Source organism: Pyxicephalus adspersus, chromosome 2, assembly GCF_032062135.1.
Source record: "Pyxicephalus adspersus chromosome 2, UCB_Pads_2.0, whole genome shotgun sequence".
Taxonomy (NCBI): Eukaryota; Metazoa; Chordata; class Amphibia; order Anura; family Pyxicephalidae; genus Pyxicephalus; species Pyxicephalus adspersus.
In genome coordinates this window covers 115,822,609-115,838,150 of record NC_092859.1, presented here as the reverse complement: position 1 = coordinate 115,838,150, position 15,542 = coordinate 115,822,609, and the positions used below count along the sequence as shown (strand labels likewise).

The 15,542-nt window shown below is 38.8% G+C and overlaps 1 protein-coding gene across 1 annotated transcript in view; it reads right to left on the bottom strand.

Moving 5' to 3' along the window:
* The window catches only part of MAPK8IP2 (mitogen-activated protein kinase 8 interacting protein 2), a 42,981-nt gene that overhangs the window by 11,045 nt on the left and 16,394 nt on the right, over positions 1-15,542 (bottom strand). Inside the window, exons 2-5 of the mRNA XM_072402005.1 lie at positions 9,642-9,890; positions 4,516-4,588; positions 2,334-4,181; positions 1,434-1,509 (exon numbers count right to left, since the gene is read on the bottom strand). Coding sequence (XP_072258106.1) covers positions 1,434-1,509; positions 2,334-4,181; positions 4,516-4,588; positions 9,642-9,815 — 2,171 coding nt within the window. The 5' untranslated portion in view covers positions 9,816-9,890. The remainder of the gene's footprint in view (positions 1-1,433; positions 1,510-2,333; positions 4,182-4,515; positions 4,589-9,641; positions 9,891-15,542) is intronic.

Here is a 15,542-nt window from a genome sequence, read left to right as displayed (position 1 = left end):
TCTCTTAGGGACACCACAATAACTGCAACCTAAATAAAGCAAATCACAATCAATTTATTTTGGCTCTGGGGAATCTATGTCTCATGCACCAACATTCTTTTAGAATGATATTAGAAAGATTCCTGGAGCAGGCCAAGGAGAACGAACACATAAACAAGAAAAAATAACTATTAGACTGTATTTAGTTTGGTATTTAGTTCACAGGCTTTGATTGGACTATCTTATTGTTAGGCTTTGCTTTTGGAGGTTACGTGTTAGGTGAAGGTTAAAGCACCATAACACACTATGAGGTTACTTTCCTACAGGAGTTTCCGCTGTTCACTCTGTATGGGACACAGTTATTCAGCTTAGTGAATGTGGTGAAAATCTGCTTACTTCAGCTGTGCATTCATGTGCAAGCCAAAAAAATTATTTCCTTGTAATTGGGTATCATTTGTATAGTGAATTTCACCATATTTACTAGGTGAATTTTCCCATGCATGGCATGAAAAAAAATAAAATAAAGCAGTTATACCCATTACCAGATGCTCCAGGCAAATCTCATTACAGCCATTCAGAAGGAGAGCAGTGGAGGCCCCTACTGCAGACCTCAGTACAGAACCTTAGTGACAGATCTAGTATAGATCCCCAGTGAAAACCACCAGGCAGACCTCAGTACAGACCACCAGTTACAGTCCACAGGTGGATGCTATGTCCAGCAAGGCAGCCAGATGGATGCTATGCCAAGCAAGGCAGCCAGGTGGATGCTATATCCAGCAAGGCAGTCAGGAGTATGATCTGTCCTGCAAGGAAGCCAGGTGCATGATCAGGTCAGCTAGGTTTTTAGAGACACTGTCCAACCAGCTAGAGACTTCTGGTATACATCCATGAAGGCAACTAGGTGCATGTTATGTTCTTTAAGGACAAAATGTGCACCTGGCTGCCTGTGTTACTTGATGGGTGGACTGTGTAGCTAGCTGGAGTGACCATGTATCTGACTGCCTGTGTTGCCTGGCTGCCTTGCTGGCTGTCTAATCTAACAATTCCTTGGTGTACACTGAAACGTTTTCAAACATGTACTCTAGGTTAGATTTCTCTGTTTTCCCTTTGGTCAAATGCACCCCTATCCAAGAGAAATTCCTTAATCAGCAACAGAGGCACTCTTATGGAATAGTTGGGCAACTGGGCCATTGCTGTAAGAAAAGAAATGTCCAGAGGGCAACTTCAATGTAAAGAGCTACTTCTGCACCTAGAAAAGGAGTAACTTGTAGGGACCTCACAGCACTAACTCCAGTGCTGCATTTGCAATTAGATAGGTTAAAGTGTTTAATGGGTTCACAATGAACTTGAATTCATCTGTCTCATAAAGTTCAACAAGAAAATACCAAAATATTAGTTGTCCCCTTGTACAAAACTTGTAAATCAAGCTTTCACTAAAAGCAAGACTGTCTCACCTGAAAACAGCTCGATGTGTCTGCTCTCGCTCTTCTCCATTTAATACACAAGAGAATAGTCCAAATGATTCAGTGCCTATGGAAAATATCCAAAGACAACATGATTAGACTAAAGGAAAATTCTTGTTTAAAGACAAATTGAAAGGTGATCATTGCTAAACGTCTGTGCATCTCCTCTGTCTTACTTCACATTAAATCAAACATTATATCTGTTTGGCATAGCCAAAGTCATCTCCCTGTCCTAATGCTTATGGCTGTGGCTCTGAGACAGGTGAATGCTGGAAATGCGTAGGAATTTGCTTGTTTTATTTTCTCCTTAAAAGGCAATGGTTGGAAGCGTTAGATACTGTTTCCAAGGGTAACCCTTTATAGTCCAGTTTTCTCAATTCAATGCAAGAGATGATGAAAGCAGACAAATTCCTTTTAGAAATAGGCTGTGTCTGGCATTCTTGCTGCTATATGTGTATGAGGTCTTTTTAATAATCCTGTAGCAATTTAAGGCTTATATAATAACCACCTGTATTTAAGTAAAAACAAATAACGGGGCAGGAAGGGGCTGGATACAGAACTTAATTTCATCAAACATTTAGGATTTTTTTGTCTTGTTCAAAATAGACTTTCCATAGCAAATGAAGTCCCATATTTGCAGCACCCTGCCCCATTTCCAACACTGGGCCTCTACTGCTGTCCCAGGGAATGGGGGATATATTATGCCTAAGCTAGAAGTCCTGTGTGAATGCATTCCTGCAATGGGCTAGAATGCATTCCCATAGAATTTCAAGCAATCAGCCAAGCCCAAGGTAAGTTTTTATTTTTTCTTCAGGCAGTTGTTTGTGAGAGGGATATCTAGCAAATAGATTAGCTGGCCAGCAGTATCCTGTCTATGAAATACCAACTTACTTGATGACCGTGATGTGCTGTTTACAAAGACGTTTAGGAATTTCTTTGAAAAAGGCATGTTGGGCTCTGGTGATGAGTCTTCGGATGAAGATTCATGTTCTTGAACTTCAACTTCATCTCCAAATTCATCTTCCTCCAAATTATCACAAGCTCTCAGGAGGTCACTACCATCACTTAATATTGAAGTACATCTCTGAAGACTAACCAGTTCCAGCTGAGTGTGCTCATCAACCACTAGTGTATATTTCATTGAGTCATAAGCCAAAGAGTCATCCAAAAGCCGTGATTCAGTTGTATGGTTCTCCATAAAAGATTCTTCTTCCACACAATTCTGGTACGGAGAATCCTTTAGGCTTCTGTAATAAGGAATGTCTTCATCATCCGCAACAGAATATTCTAGATTAAAACCACGATTAGTTTTAGCTGTTGAAATGTCCAGTGTTGGCCTATTTTGGTCTAGTTCTTCACAGAGGTCATCACAAAGGTCATTATCTTCCAGAATTCCAGAATCCAAGTCACGGTCAATATCCCAGCCTTCTCTTTGCTCTTGTAAAATTTCTTCTGTTCTAGACCAAGGCTTCTTTTCAGTTGCATGCCCTGGAGACTGAGATCGACGTTTAGCTGAATGAGATAAGCCCTCCAGATGAACGGGAAGTCCTTCAAAGATTGGAGTAACTGTGTCACATGAATCATGCAGAACATACAAACCAGGGCCACTTTCTTCTCTATCATGATGGCTCAAAGAGTGTTGAAGAGTCTCCATATCCACCAGCTCTATGCTTTGTTGCTCTTCAGCCACTTCTTTTGGGCAGTCATTGGGAGTGGAAAGGTCAGCCTCTGTCCTGGGCTCAACACTCTCAGGATCTAACTCAGAGGCAGGGGAAAGAGTATCACAGGATGGGCTTGTCTGCCTCTGAAGACATTCATCTGGGCAGGTTATAGGATATGAGCCTTCAGAAATCATTTTATTAACCAGGTTACTAAGCAGCCAAGGAGAATCAGAATCTTCACTCAAATCAGCTTCAGATTCTGAATCTGAGTCATATTCACTGTTTACATCTGTTTCTGGCATTAACTTGGGACCAACTGGTAAGTAAAAAGATCTTCGAATACTTTCCAAACTAGGTTCTTTATTTTGCTCTGCTTCCACCTGGCCCAAACTTTCTTCATTTACATGCCAGGTTCTGTATTTCTCCTCAGGCTCCATCATTATAGGACCACTTACATCTTCCTTGTCAAGTAGGATAGAGTCTTTTAGTCCCTGAAGGCCTCCCTCTCCTAATGGATCTGGCTCTGGATCAGAGGTTGGAGAACTGGCCTCTTCAATGGAGTTGGTAAGGTGAGAGGACCTTCCACTGCTTGACTCGCTAGTCAAATCTAGCTCTGTTTCTGATATAGATGAGATCATGTTGCCCACAAGCCTTCCACCTTCACAAGCAAAAGCTGCTTCTATTTCACCCTCTATATCTGAATCTGAGCCAGGAGAGCTTAGATCCTGGATGCTGTGTCCAGCTGGCACAAACCGATTTCGACTGGTGAGATCTGCCTCAATACCAGGATCTGAAGAAGGAGATGTAGTTTCATTAGAAGAATTAGATGGATGACCCCTTGTGCTCTCTCGCTGATCAGGGCTTAGATCCTCAGCATTCTCTTGGGGTAGTGTAGATACAATAAATCCAGGATCTGAATTGAATAAGTCACCATGAATGGAGTGAAGATTGCCATCAGATTCAACTCTAGACACATCAATGACTTCTTCACTCCCCAGCTCGGTTTCATTGTTGTCACTGTCAGCTTCTTGGTGAGAATCTATATCACAATGAGCAACCTGGGTTTGGGATACCAGTTCTGCAGGTTTAAAAAGATCTATTAGAATAACATTTCACAAAGAGACACCAAAACGATTACAATGAGGTATGAAGAATATGAATTACAGTTATAAAACAGACACACATGCAGACACTGCAGTTTGTTTCACACAACTAGAAATATGTCCAAGCAAAAGAAGATCTTAGGGAGGATTTGTGCCAATACAGAGAAAGGGAATACTGTAACTCCAAAACTGAATTTCCTTTTGCAGAGGAAATATTCCCTGACACAATAAAGATGCAGTAGAAACAATACAAAGGAGGAAAACCATGAAAGAAAAAATAAATTCATGCAAAGAGTCTAATGCTCTCACCAGTCTCATTTCTCTCAGGATCTGCCCAGCTGTCACTCTGAGAAATAAATCCACCGTTGTTGTTAAGTGTGTCCTGAGATTCAGAGAACAGAATATCTCAAAATAGTCCAATGCACCGCATATTGTACTGACCATATACTTATATTTATATATGTACAAACCTATAACCCCCATAGCTCATTAATGCCTTTAGAATAAACATTTGTCATCCAGTTTATCTCCGTACATCCTCCCTCTCAGTCTCTGTGCTCACTGGGCAATTAATCAGTAGTGTGATTACTGTGATTCATTTTCCATTACAAAGACAAATTATGGTGGATTGATGCTCTAGGTAAGGTAGTATCTTGCTGCCCATTCTCTTCAATTGACATTGAAAATGATTTATATAAGCAGGGAAGTCAACCCATATGAACTGATTTTACTGGCATGGTCTACCCCATCAGACACCACCTGTCTGCATCTTCCATTGTAAAGTGACAAGAAGGTATATTCTTCTTTTCTATTCACAGTTTATGACAGGAGTGCAAAATGCAGAACTACAGGCTGAACAACTCGGTTTCTCTGCAAGCTACGGTTGGCTTGTAGATAATTAAGCTCTGGTCTAGTAGACAAGCTAAAGGAAATGACACAGGCGGCTACAAAGCTAAACCAGAAAATAGGGTACTGACTGACTGGCTATGCAATGTAGCAGTGGTGTTAATCACAAGGCTAGCTAAACTGAATTACAATTTTCTTGGCAGGATAAATATTTCACAGAATTGTATTCAGCCGTTGCCTGGAATTCCACAGGTTTATAGACTTCTTTGTACTCTTTCCTATCACACATATAGAGACATTTATCAATTCAGTTGAACATCTAAACAGAAGTAGTGAAACAGGCTATGGGACATAATTAATACAGGATTACACCTCAAACTCTAAATTCCGCTTTTGGTGACTCTATATTCACATTGTGACCAAATTTAACGTGACCCTGACCCTTTCCTAATTATGTATTTGTTTAGAGTTTAAATGTGTCTCAGACATTGTAATTTTATTGCACAAATACACTGTAAACCTGTCACAGAGATTTTGATATCTGAGGCTAAATACACACATCAGATGATTCTCGACCGATAATTGCCTCAGGGCTCATAATGGACGAAAATCTGACGTGTACAGCGGCCATCTAACATCATTCATGGATCTGTTCTGGTGGATCCACGAATGACGGAAGACGAATGACCGCATTGGAAGTGAATGGAGGAGAGCGCAGCAGGGTGCCGCATTCTTGTTCTCCCCCCTCCCCTCTCCATAAAGCAGAACATTGCTGTATGTACAGCGCTCGCTCATTCATCTTTCAGTCCTTTGTTGTTGGAAATTATTGTGTGTTTAGTGTGTTTGTAACCTCTGCATCTCAACTCCTCAGCAGCTAACTGCAACAGATTATTTTTTACAGATGAGACATAGTTTTACTGTAAACAGCTACACAATATAAAGTGCTCAGGGTTAGGTTTATTGCAGTGTGACCTTAAAGCACTCTTAAGGGAAAATATCTGAATCAAGCTGTTACTCTGTAATAAATTTGCGGGACTTACTACTTCTGTGTAGCATTGCCTTGCTGTGGAAGTATTCATATATGTTCCCCCATTGATGGCGGAATAGCACTGCTTAAGTAATAAGCCTGTGTCAGATAAAATTAACACCTGCCTCAAACAAATATGTAAACTCTGCAATGTGGATTTCAATGAAAAATGTTTAGTTTGTTGAAAGGCACCATGAAGATTTCGTTTTTGAGAACAGCCATATACATAAAGTTATTTTAGTTTATTTCTGGGTGGACACTTCACCACTATGGTGGCTGAAATGGTTAACAGGGACCTCAAACTATAAACACGTCTGCCCTTTCATCTTCATTACATGAGGGCGATTCCAACAAAAAAAAATCCTTTGCCTAAAAAGTTTCTTAGAGCGGAAAATAAAAACTAATATAGCCACACCATGTAATCAATGGTAAGCTGCAATAGAATATATTGTTCGTATTTTTCTTGGGTAATACTTTAATATTAACAAAATGTGCAAATGTTATTAAGGAAATGGTTCCATTAATACCAAAATAACAACAAATATATATTATTAGGCATGGGCAATTTGTTTGCAAGAGTAAAAAATGAGAATAAAGAGGGAAAACAGGGTCTTTCTAGGCACAAAACAGCATATTATGTTTGTAAATTCAATAAACAATAACAAATATATATATATAGGTAACATAACAGTTTCAAAAAAATCTGTCACAATCCTTTCTTGTGATCCATACAGTGTTACAATAGCCCAAGGCGCTTAAACATACTAGCTTACAATAGCCCACAATAGAAGGCAATAGAAGGCGACTAAACATACCAGAAAGACTCAGGCATTGTTGTACAACAAATACAATAATAATTTTTACCAATTTAGACCAAATCACTGCATGTGCCAAAAATCTGTTGATAAAACGTAGATACCCCTGAGGAAGCCTATTAGGGCGTCGGGTACAGCAATCAACATAAACAAATGATTGGAGACTGTATTATTTGTATGGCAAGAAGTTTACTTGATTGGCTAGATGCCTGATGTCTAGAGCCCCCTTGGGCCAAATTGAAAACCAACAAACATTACACCAACAAACTCCTTTTTGGTTGTGAATTGAGTTTTTCTAGTTTATTTAAACGCCTTCTATTTGCCTTCTATTGTGGGCTATTGTAGCACTGTATGGATCACAAGAAAGGATTGTGACCGATTTTTTGAAACTGGTATGTTTCCTGTATATATATATTTGTTAACCTTTTTTTGAATTTACAAACATAATATGCTGTTTTGTGCCTAGAAAGACCCTGTTTTCTCTCTTTATTCTCATTTTTTGCTCATTAGACATGGGTTGGCACTTAGCTCTATAAATATCTTTACCACATGACAACCACTACTGACATTTCAAAATATTTGAAAAAATTTGTTTGCAAGCCAAGAAACAATATTACGTAAATTTATTAGCACCAAAAAAGTAATCAAAGGAGGGAAATTAAGAGCAGAGATTTATTTTTTGAGGCTTTTATCGGTTCTACAGCAAATTCTTTTAATAAAAGAAAAATCACTTGGTGGTATTAAGAATATATAAAGATGTTATAAAACAAAATATAAAAATAATTTGCTGTACTGAATAATAATTTCATAATGAATCCAAAAACTCATAATTTCAACCTGATCCTTAAGTGAGAGATCATTTGCACTGCAATATTAGTGCCAAACTGGATCATGACGAATTTGGCAAAGGTGCCACTCAGGATGTTCTATTTCTGCAGCAGGGGTATGTCAGTTAGCAATAGGAGTGTGACAGATTGTCCATCATTGCTTCCATACAATAAGACATGTGTCATGACATACATAAATGTGTGTCGATGGATGTTAGCATTTTAAATAAGTTCCTTGCAACGTTTGTATTTTGATGCATCTACATATTTACATGGTTTTATTGGAAAATGCAACAGGAGGAAAATGCAAAGCTGTAAATCAATTTGGACAAGTTTCAGCATTCCATTTGGCAGAAGTGTCAGCGGCTGTTTTACTGAATTTTCCATTGTGCTGTGAAATCCATTCCTTTCACACTATCAGATCTCCAGCAGCTCAGGCTAGGAATTCAGCTGTCAAAGTGACATGCCTGGTCGCATTGCTAATACTTGTTGGAGCGGGCGTAAGGCATGGATCACGATAGCTACACTAGAGGAACTTAGATGAGGTCTAATAATGTAGATCCTTGTGTCAGCTCTCTTTGTAGCTTCCCAAAATGTTGCTTTTAGGCAGCCATGGCACCTCTGTACTTCTGCCACAAGCACCAGTGAAACATGGAGAACAAATCAGCAAAATAAACATTATCTATCTGTCTCCTAGCTACCTCACATTGTAGCCTTGTATGACCTACACAAACAATACATAAAAAATAGGTCAGAAAAGGTGTCATGAAATGTGTCAGAAAATGAAGTGGGTCAGAAAATGTGTGACATGACCAGGCCATTAACTAGAGGAAAGGGAATGTTTGTGCCAGCTGGTGTAAAAGAAGTTATAGTGCCAAGCTGCCATACAAGTGTTGGGTGCATTTTTTGTCTTCTGCTCCATCTTTAGGGAAGGCCAGGGATACTCTGTGCTGTTGGATTGTATGGCAAGTTTTGTTGGGTCCTGTCCTTCTCCTTTTGTACCTATTTAAACACTCAAAGAAAAGAGTCAACAAAGGCCAAGGGAATTAAAATGAGCCTCCCACCAAATGTAGAGGCCCCAAAATTAGGAATTTCTTCCCGGCTGTCATTACCTATATTCCAGATTGCATTGCTATGCTGCCTTTGCTTGACAGCCTTACCATGAAAAAAGTAAAAATAAATTAAAACTATTAAGAAAAAAAAAATCTTTGAATCATTTTTTACAAAGACTAAAAAATTGTGATGGTAGGTATCATTATGATAATGTGGGACCTTCCAAGCCATTGATAGGAAGAAGGGGAGCCATTTTCACAACCTCTTGACTACGCAAGGTTCTTTCCTACCTTTATACTGAAGAACTTGGAACTTGTTTGGATTTCTTTTAGCTAAACAGGAAACAAAAACTGTGCCTGTAGCAGCATGTCTCTGCTCCAAGGGAAATGGCAGGAGAATTTAAAATCCCAAAACAAGGCCAGTCTGAAAGGCTAGCACATTGGTAATTTTCTTTCATTTTAATCCTTAAAATGACACAAACATGCTACCACCCCTACATCTTCCAGTAAACAGCTTAGCAATATTGACTAAACATGTACCAGAAATAGTTTCCTAATCAAACTATGATCAATACTATAGAAGATGGCACAGTCTGTATGTAGAGTCAATCTATATTAAAATAACATCCCAAACTATATTATATCCATGTTGGGTATTTTTATAAAGAAGTGAATGTGTCATTCAGTACTGGAGGAGAAACAGCCACTGCTAAGTAAAACAAATGCATCCGGAATATTCTTCACAATGTTGACTGAATGTAAGACTCGTTACTTTATAAATATACCTTTATATCTTAACATACACATTAAATTGATATTTATGTTATTATATATTTTATTTCTCTAATTTACAAATTTGTAACCTCACCTGGGTTCGAGGGGCATTAAGTCTCAGAGTGCATGGCCTATTTTTCAGTAAATCTTCAGGTGGAAGAGGAGAAGGACATGGAGATGGAGGCGACTCATCTTGTTTGCTGTCTTCTTGGGGCTGGAGTTCCTCCTCTTCTTCTTCCTCCTCTTCATCCTCCTCTTCATCAATCATTTCAAATTCCTGGAAATCTTCCTGAAAAGTGCAGATAGCTCGAGAAGGGTCACACCTGCCAAATCCAAGTCCTTCCTAAAAAAGAGTAGCAATTCACAAATTAAAGCATGGATGCCAGCGCACACTCTCCTGGATAAGCAGAATCTGGTACCTAAATCATGTATTAAAATTGGCTAAGATTTATAAACTTACATTAAACAGATACTTTAAAACTAAAAGCTTACCCAATATAAAATAGTCATAGTATATGTAAACTCAAATCTGTTTTAATGTTTTTTTTTAAATGCTTAGCATCATGGCTCATTGCACACATTGTTTTTGTGAAGTATTCAATCTAAGCATAGTACCAGTGACAGTATGTCAGGTTGCAGTTAGCAGCGGATTCGTCAGTCTGCCATCAAGCTGCTTTAGCTGGCCATTGAGGTCACTTCCAACTAATATTCAACAAAAGACAGGGATAGCTATAAGGACTAGGGTAAATATTATTGACATCTCATAATACTACTACTTTATTTAAAACAAGCAAACCATTCTCTATGTATAAGTACATTTTTTCTCTGTTGGAGCAAATTGTACCAGGGTTTTTTTTGCCTTCCTCTGGATCAACTATGTCTACAGGGTTTTTACCTGGGATATGTTTATTTCCCTAGCGATTGAACTTCATGGACGTATGTCTTTTTCAACCTGACTATTAAACAATGTAACATTCCTAAATATTTATTTTAAATTTATGACACAATTCTAACCATCTTAAGATATTGGGGTTACATGAAAAGTAAATGTATGGTAATGTGCAGAAAGAGCGCTCAAACATTTTATATTAGTCACTTAATAGGTTATTATCAGAGTATCATAGTATTATCAGAGTATTCTCTAGAACAGGGGTGTCCAACACGTTGATCCCGATCTACTGGTCGATCACAAAGGCAACGAGAGTAGATCGCGGAGCCCTGTCTTACCTCTCCCTGCTGTTTACCAGCAGCCCTGCTAAAGGGATGCTGGGGATGTCTTTCGTCAGACAACACCAGGAACTTTGCATCCAAGGCTCATGTAACAGTGGGGAGTGGGGAGGGAGGCAGAGAGGACAGGAGGGCAGTCTGAGGTGAGCAGTGCTGGGCGGCCAAGTCAGTTTAGACTCAGGGTCAGGGTTCGAGATACCTTTGTACAGATTAGCAGTTCTTTTTCTTGTACAGCACATCATTTTCCTATGACAGGTGAACTGTAGCTTTTCTGTCACTATAGTCTTGTAGTACAATTTCTGTTCAATGTTCTGCCATTCAATGTCTCTTTACCTTCAGTCACTCCTGTGTCATACTCGATGTATATATAAATAAATATATGTTTAGGAATTTTATCGCTGGTGGATAATTTTGACTTGGTCATTTTAAAAGTAGGTCGCAAGCCAAACAAATTGTGGGCACCCCTGCTCTAGATTATATGCATTTGAATAATGCTTTAAACAACTTCTTGCCAAAAAAATAGATCACATTTTTGAATGTAAGGCCCTGGTCAGCACCAGTCCTCAGGAGATAAACAGCACAAGAATACCAGGTGATCCAGAATACAAGCCAAGGCCAACACCGTGTGGTCAGCCCATCAAGCGAGGTACAGAGGCAGAGTCCGGGTCACAGACAGGGGTCAGTCCAGGCAGTCCAGGAGTACAAACGAAATGTCAGGGAACAGGCAAAGGTCAGCAACAGAAAACACACAACTCTCTCCAGCACAGATTAGCCCAGCTAACGCTTTACCAGGCACAGAAGACTGGAAGAAGAAGCTATAAAGCCACAGCAGCCAATGACAGCATGGGATTACACAGGAACCACTCTGCTAATCAGCTGCAGCACAGCCTTATTCCCCTTAGCTGTGCAGTCTCAGTGCAGGGGATGCCAAGAGGAAGAACACATCTAGAGGGAGACAAGAATGCTGCAACCCGCAGAGCACTAAATCCTGAAACTCCTCTGCTACTGCAAGCACAGCAGCTGGATGGAATAGAACAAGTGCCCCCTACTGCGGTGGGGATTGTCGGCACAAAGAGCGTCTTCTAACAAGAACATTTCATTATTACGTTATAGATGATAATAATGAAAATAATACTAATTGCACCTAAAGAAAATCACCCCATACTGCAATTTCTCATTCCTAAAAGTCAAAAACATTTCCAGAGAAAAACATTTTGTGAAGAAAACCTTTCAAGCTTGAGAGTGTTCCTGGATACCAAGCACAGTTGACAAATATGTAATTGTGTTCCTAGAGATAGTCCTAATGGGACTTTGGGATAAATCACCCAAAATTCTGGCTGCACTCACTGGTTTACTTCGGATCCAACCTCTGCTAACTGTACGTGTCTTGTTGCCAGTACTGTCAGTCAGCAGGATATGCCAGTTGGAGCTCATCCAGTTTGGTAGAAGAAATCAAGAAGGTTTTCAATGACCTTGCTACATCCTAATCACGGTTATCCTTCCTATCCAAAGTTAATGAAGGGATTGAAAATTCCTCTTGTTTCTGGGGATTCCGACAGTGTTTTCTGTAAGTGCTCAGTGTGCAGAGCAGAGCCCACATCAGAGGTGCAAGTCTCCAATATAATGATTCACAGTCCTGACAATATAATGATTCACAGCCCTGACAAGATGCTTACAAACCAAAGGGTTCCTATCAATAAAAAGACAGATTAAATGTAACATCAAAGTATATTCTTGACATGACAGATACTCAGCACACAAAAATGCTATCAACATAGTAATGTCCACACCCTGCTAAAGACTATTTTTTATCAACACTGTCTATAGTATGTGCCCATTTTCTGCAGCGTCATCACAATTAATTCTCCACATCCCTGTACTGTACCTTCCCCCAAAGTCTGTATTACGTTCTCCTGCAGCTCTTTATACACTATTTACAGAAGCCTATTTGGCAGTTCTCCATTCACTGTCTGTACTACATGTCCTAGAATCTACCTAAACCATCCACACTCCATTCTCTGTTGTTGTTTATAATGTATAATCTGCCAGATGCCTTGCCCCCTACAGTCCATGCTATCATCTGATATTTTCTGGCTTAACTCCTGTTTACCTCGTATATTCCGCATAACTACATTTTTCTGTTGTCTCTGAACACTGTCCCCAACCTCCCCTAGCAGCCAAAGTGGAGATAACATGTTAAATTTTTAATAAATAATATTAAATATAAAGAGTCCAATAAGTGCTAATCTTTTGTATCCTTCCCTTAACCAATCTACCCTAAACTACATCCCACCTCCCTTTCAAAAAATGTGTTATGTCAGATGCAAGAAGCATCAGGAGAAAAGGTATGGATTGCCAAAACTCCATCAGGGGAAAGAAATGCCAGTTCATATCAATTTGCCCCCTCTCCAGTGCATATTTAGCTCTTTATTCCTCATTATTCTTCGGTCCATCACCAATTCTAATTCTGAATTTGCTCTCAGTAGAATACCATTGCCAGCTTTGCCTCTTCCATGCCTCCTATCCCACACATTTACTGCCCTACCTCTTATTTCTCTCCTGCAAGTATATATTCAGTAATCAATATGTCTCTTCTTTTTAGTCCATAATTGGCTCCTGCTCTACATTCAACAATAACTTTCTCATTCCATAATCAGATCATATTCCATGTCTTTGTCACCCTCCATGATTAGTTTAATGAAATGGCACGTTTAATTTGTGCCCAGATAAAGCATTGTCTAATAGGGCAGTAATACATACCAGGGCATTATATTCCTCAACGATCAAAAAAGTTTCAGCCATGAATCAATCTATTCTTAGCAGGTTAGGTGATTGGTGTGGTCTTCTGGTTCCCATGTTAATGTATTGTGAAGATGACCAAACACATATATACAATTGTATTGTATTGTATTGTATTGTATATTTGAAATAAAATGATACAGAAAAGAATTTCACTATGCAAGGACTGCCAGCATTATCTTAAATTTAGATATATATATATATATATATATATATATATGTAATAAACCTGCATGAAACCAGCTTACCATATAGTAATTCTCCATTAATCGTGACATTCAACCCAGAGCACTCAGAACTACTTAGTAACCACAGAATAAAACCCTTCCAGTGAAATTATTAGAGAAAAGCCATCTGTTGATGGAGGTTGATGTGCTGATGAAAGCAGAAAAAGCAAGGGTTAAATATCCCCTACTGACAGCACACTGGGGAGCTGGATGACCACTCCTATACAAAATGCATGCATGACCCTTCCCCCCTGAACATTGCTTTATTTAACAGCGCTGCTATTGTATTGTATTGTATCGTATTGCTATTGTACTTTGGTAATATTTGTTAGTACGTTTACAACAATCTCTGAAAAAGCAATCAAAGCAGAAAGGTCCACTTTTGCAAAATTCTCCGATGTCCTTTCTGCAATAATCCCTCCTGCCTGCCTGATTGCTCGGAGTATCTATCAAAATAGCTGAGCTGCACATATGCAGCTCAACTTTGGTTGCCAGGATAGTCAACAATCCTGGTTGCCCCTGTGCTTGCCTTTAATGAATGAACTGTGCAGGAGTTATGTAATTTCAGTTTGGTCAATCAAGATGGCTGAAGATCATATCCAGGAAGGAAGGAAGGAAGGTAAAAGATGGCAGCACCCTGTGATGGAATGGGACTGGTGAGTAGAGCGGGTTTAGTTCCACTTAAAATATTTACTGATTGTGAACAAAATGCATTGGCCTGTAACGTAGAATTCTCTCATTCATTCCAGGTAAAATGATCATTGTAGACATATGACACGATCAATCATCAGATATGTGATTTTTGTCAAATTTACTAGCATTCTATCTATATTTTTTTATATATTGAGATGTCTGCTGAAAAAGTTAAATTTGCATTTTCTGTGATAGTATTCCAAATCCTTTAATCACTGCTTGTGATAAGCTGATTAAAATAATCTGCTCAAGCAAAAAATTGATTCAGATATTCTGAAGAAAAGAACTTGAAGCTAATTAATTTAAATGTGCACTAGCTGAGCCGGATTTAACCAGGACTACAGTAATTACTTGTAGCTTCAGACATCTGATAAGTCTTTACATAAGTGTGTATATGACCTTGTCAATTAATAATTGTATACAGCCAAAAATGACACTGTAATACAGGAAAAAAGACAAGTCTATGGAAATCACCAAATCCATTACCTGGACTCATTAGTAGTATTATCAGCTTTACCCACTGACATGAGCTTCATAACAGTTCAAATGTATCACTAGAAACAATCTCTTTCTTTTTTTAGATTTGGATAGGGAAGGGTTAGGCTATGTACACGTCAGATGATTCTTGTCCAATAATCGCCTCAGGGATGACATCGGACGAGAATTGACCCATGTCAAGTTTTTTGTTTCAACCCTTTTTATTAGTTTGTTTTATCACATATACATAGATAAAAAAAATACAAGTGAGAAGGGAGGGGAAAGGGCATTAGGAAGAGACATGAAGTAAATGATACATCATTTTGAAATGATTAACCCTAAAATATACAAATGACAATCATTCTTTTTAATACATTGCCAAAAAAAATTGTAAACAAATTCTCAATACTATGTACAAAATATAATTTAACATTTTACTCTGTGTGGATTGTTACATAAAAGCATCAAGGCGTTTGTAATGCTGATTGTTTTCCAATTGGGGAGGTTCACCGGCTTGAATCGGTGATCATAGTCACTATGACTGAGTCAGTGGAAATATAACATTTTAGAGA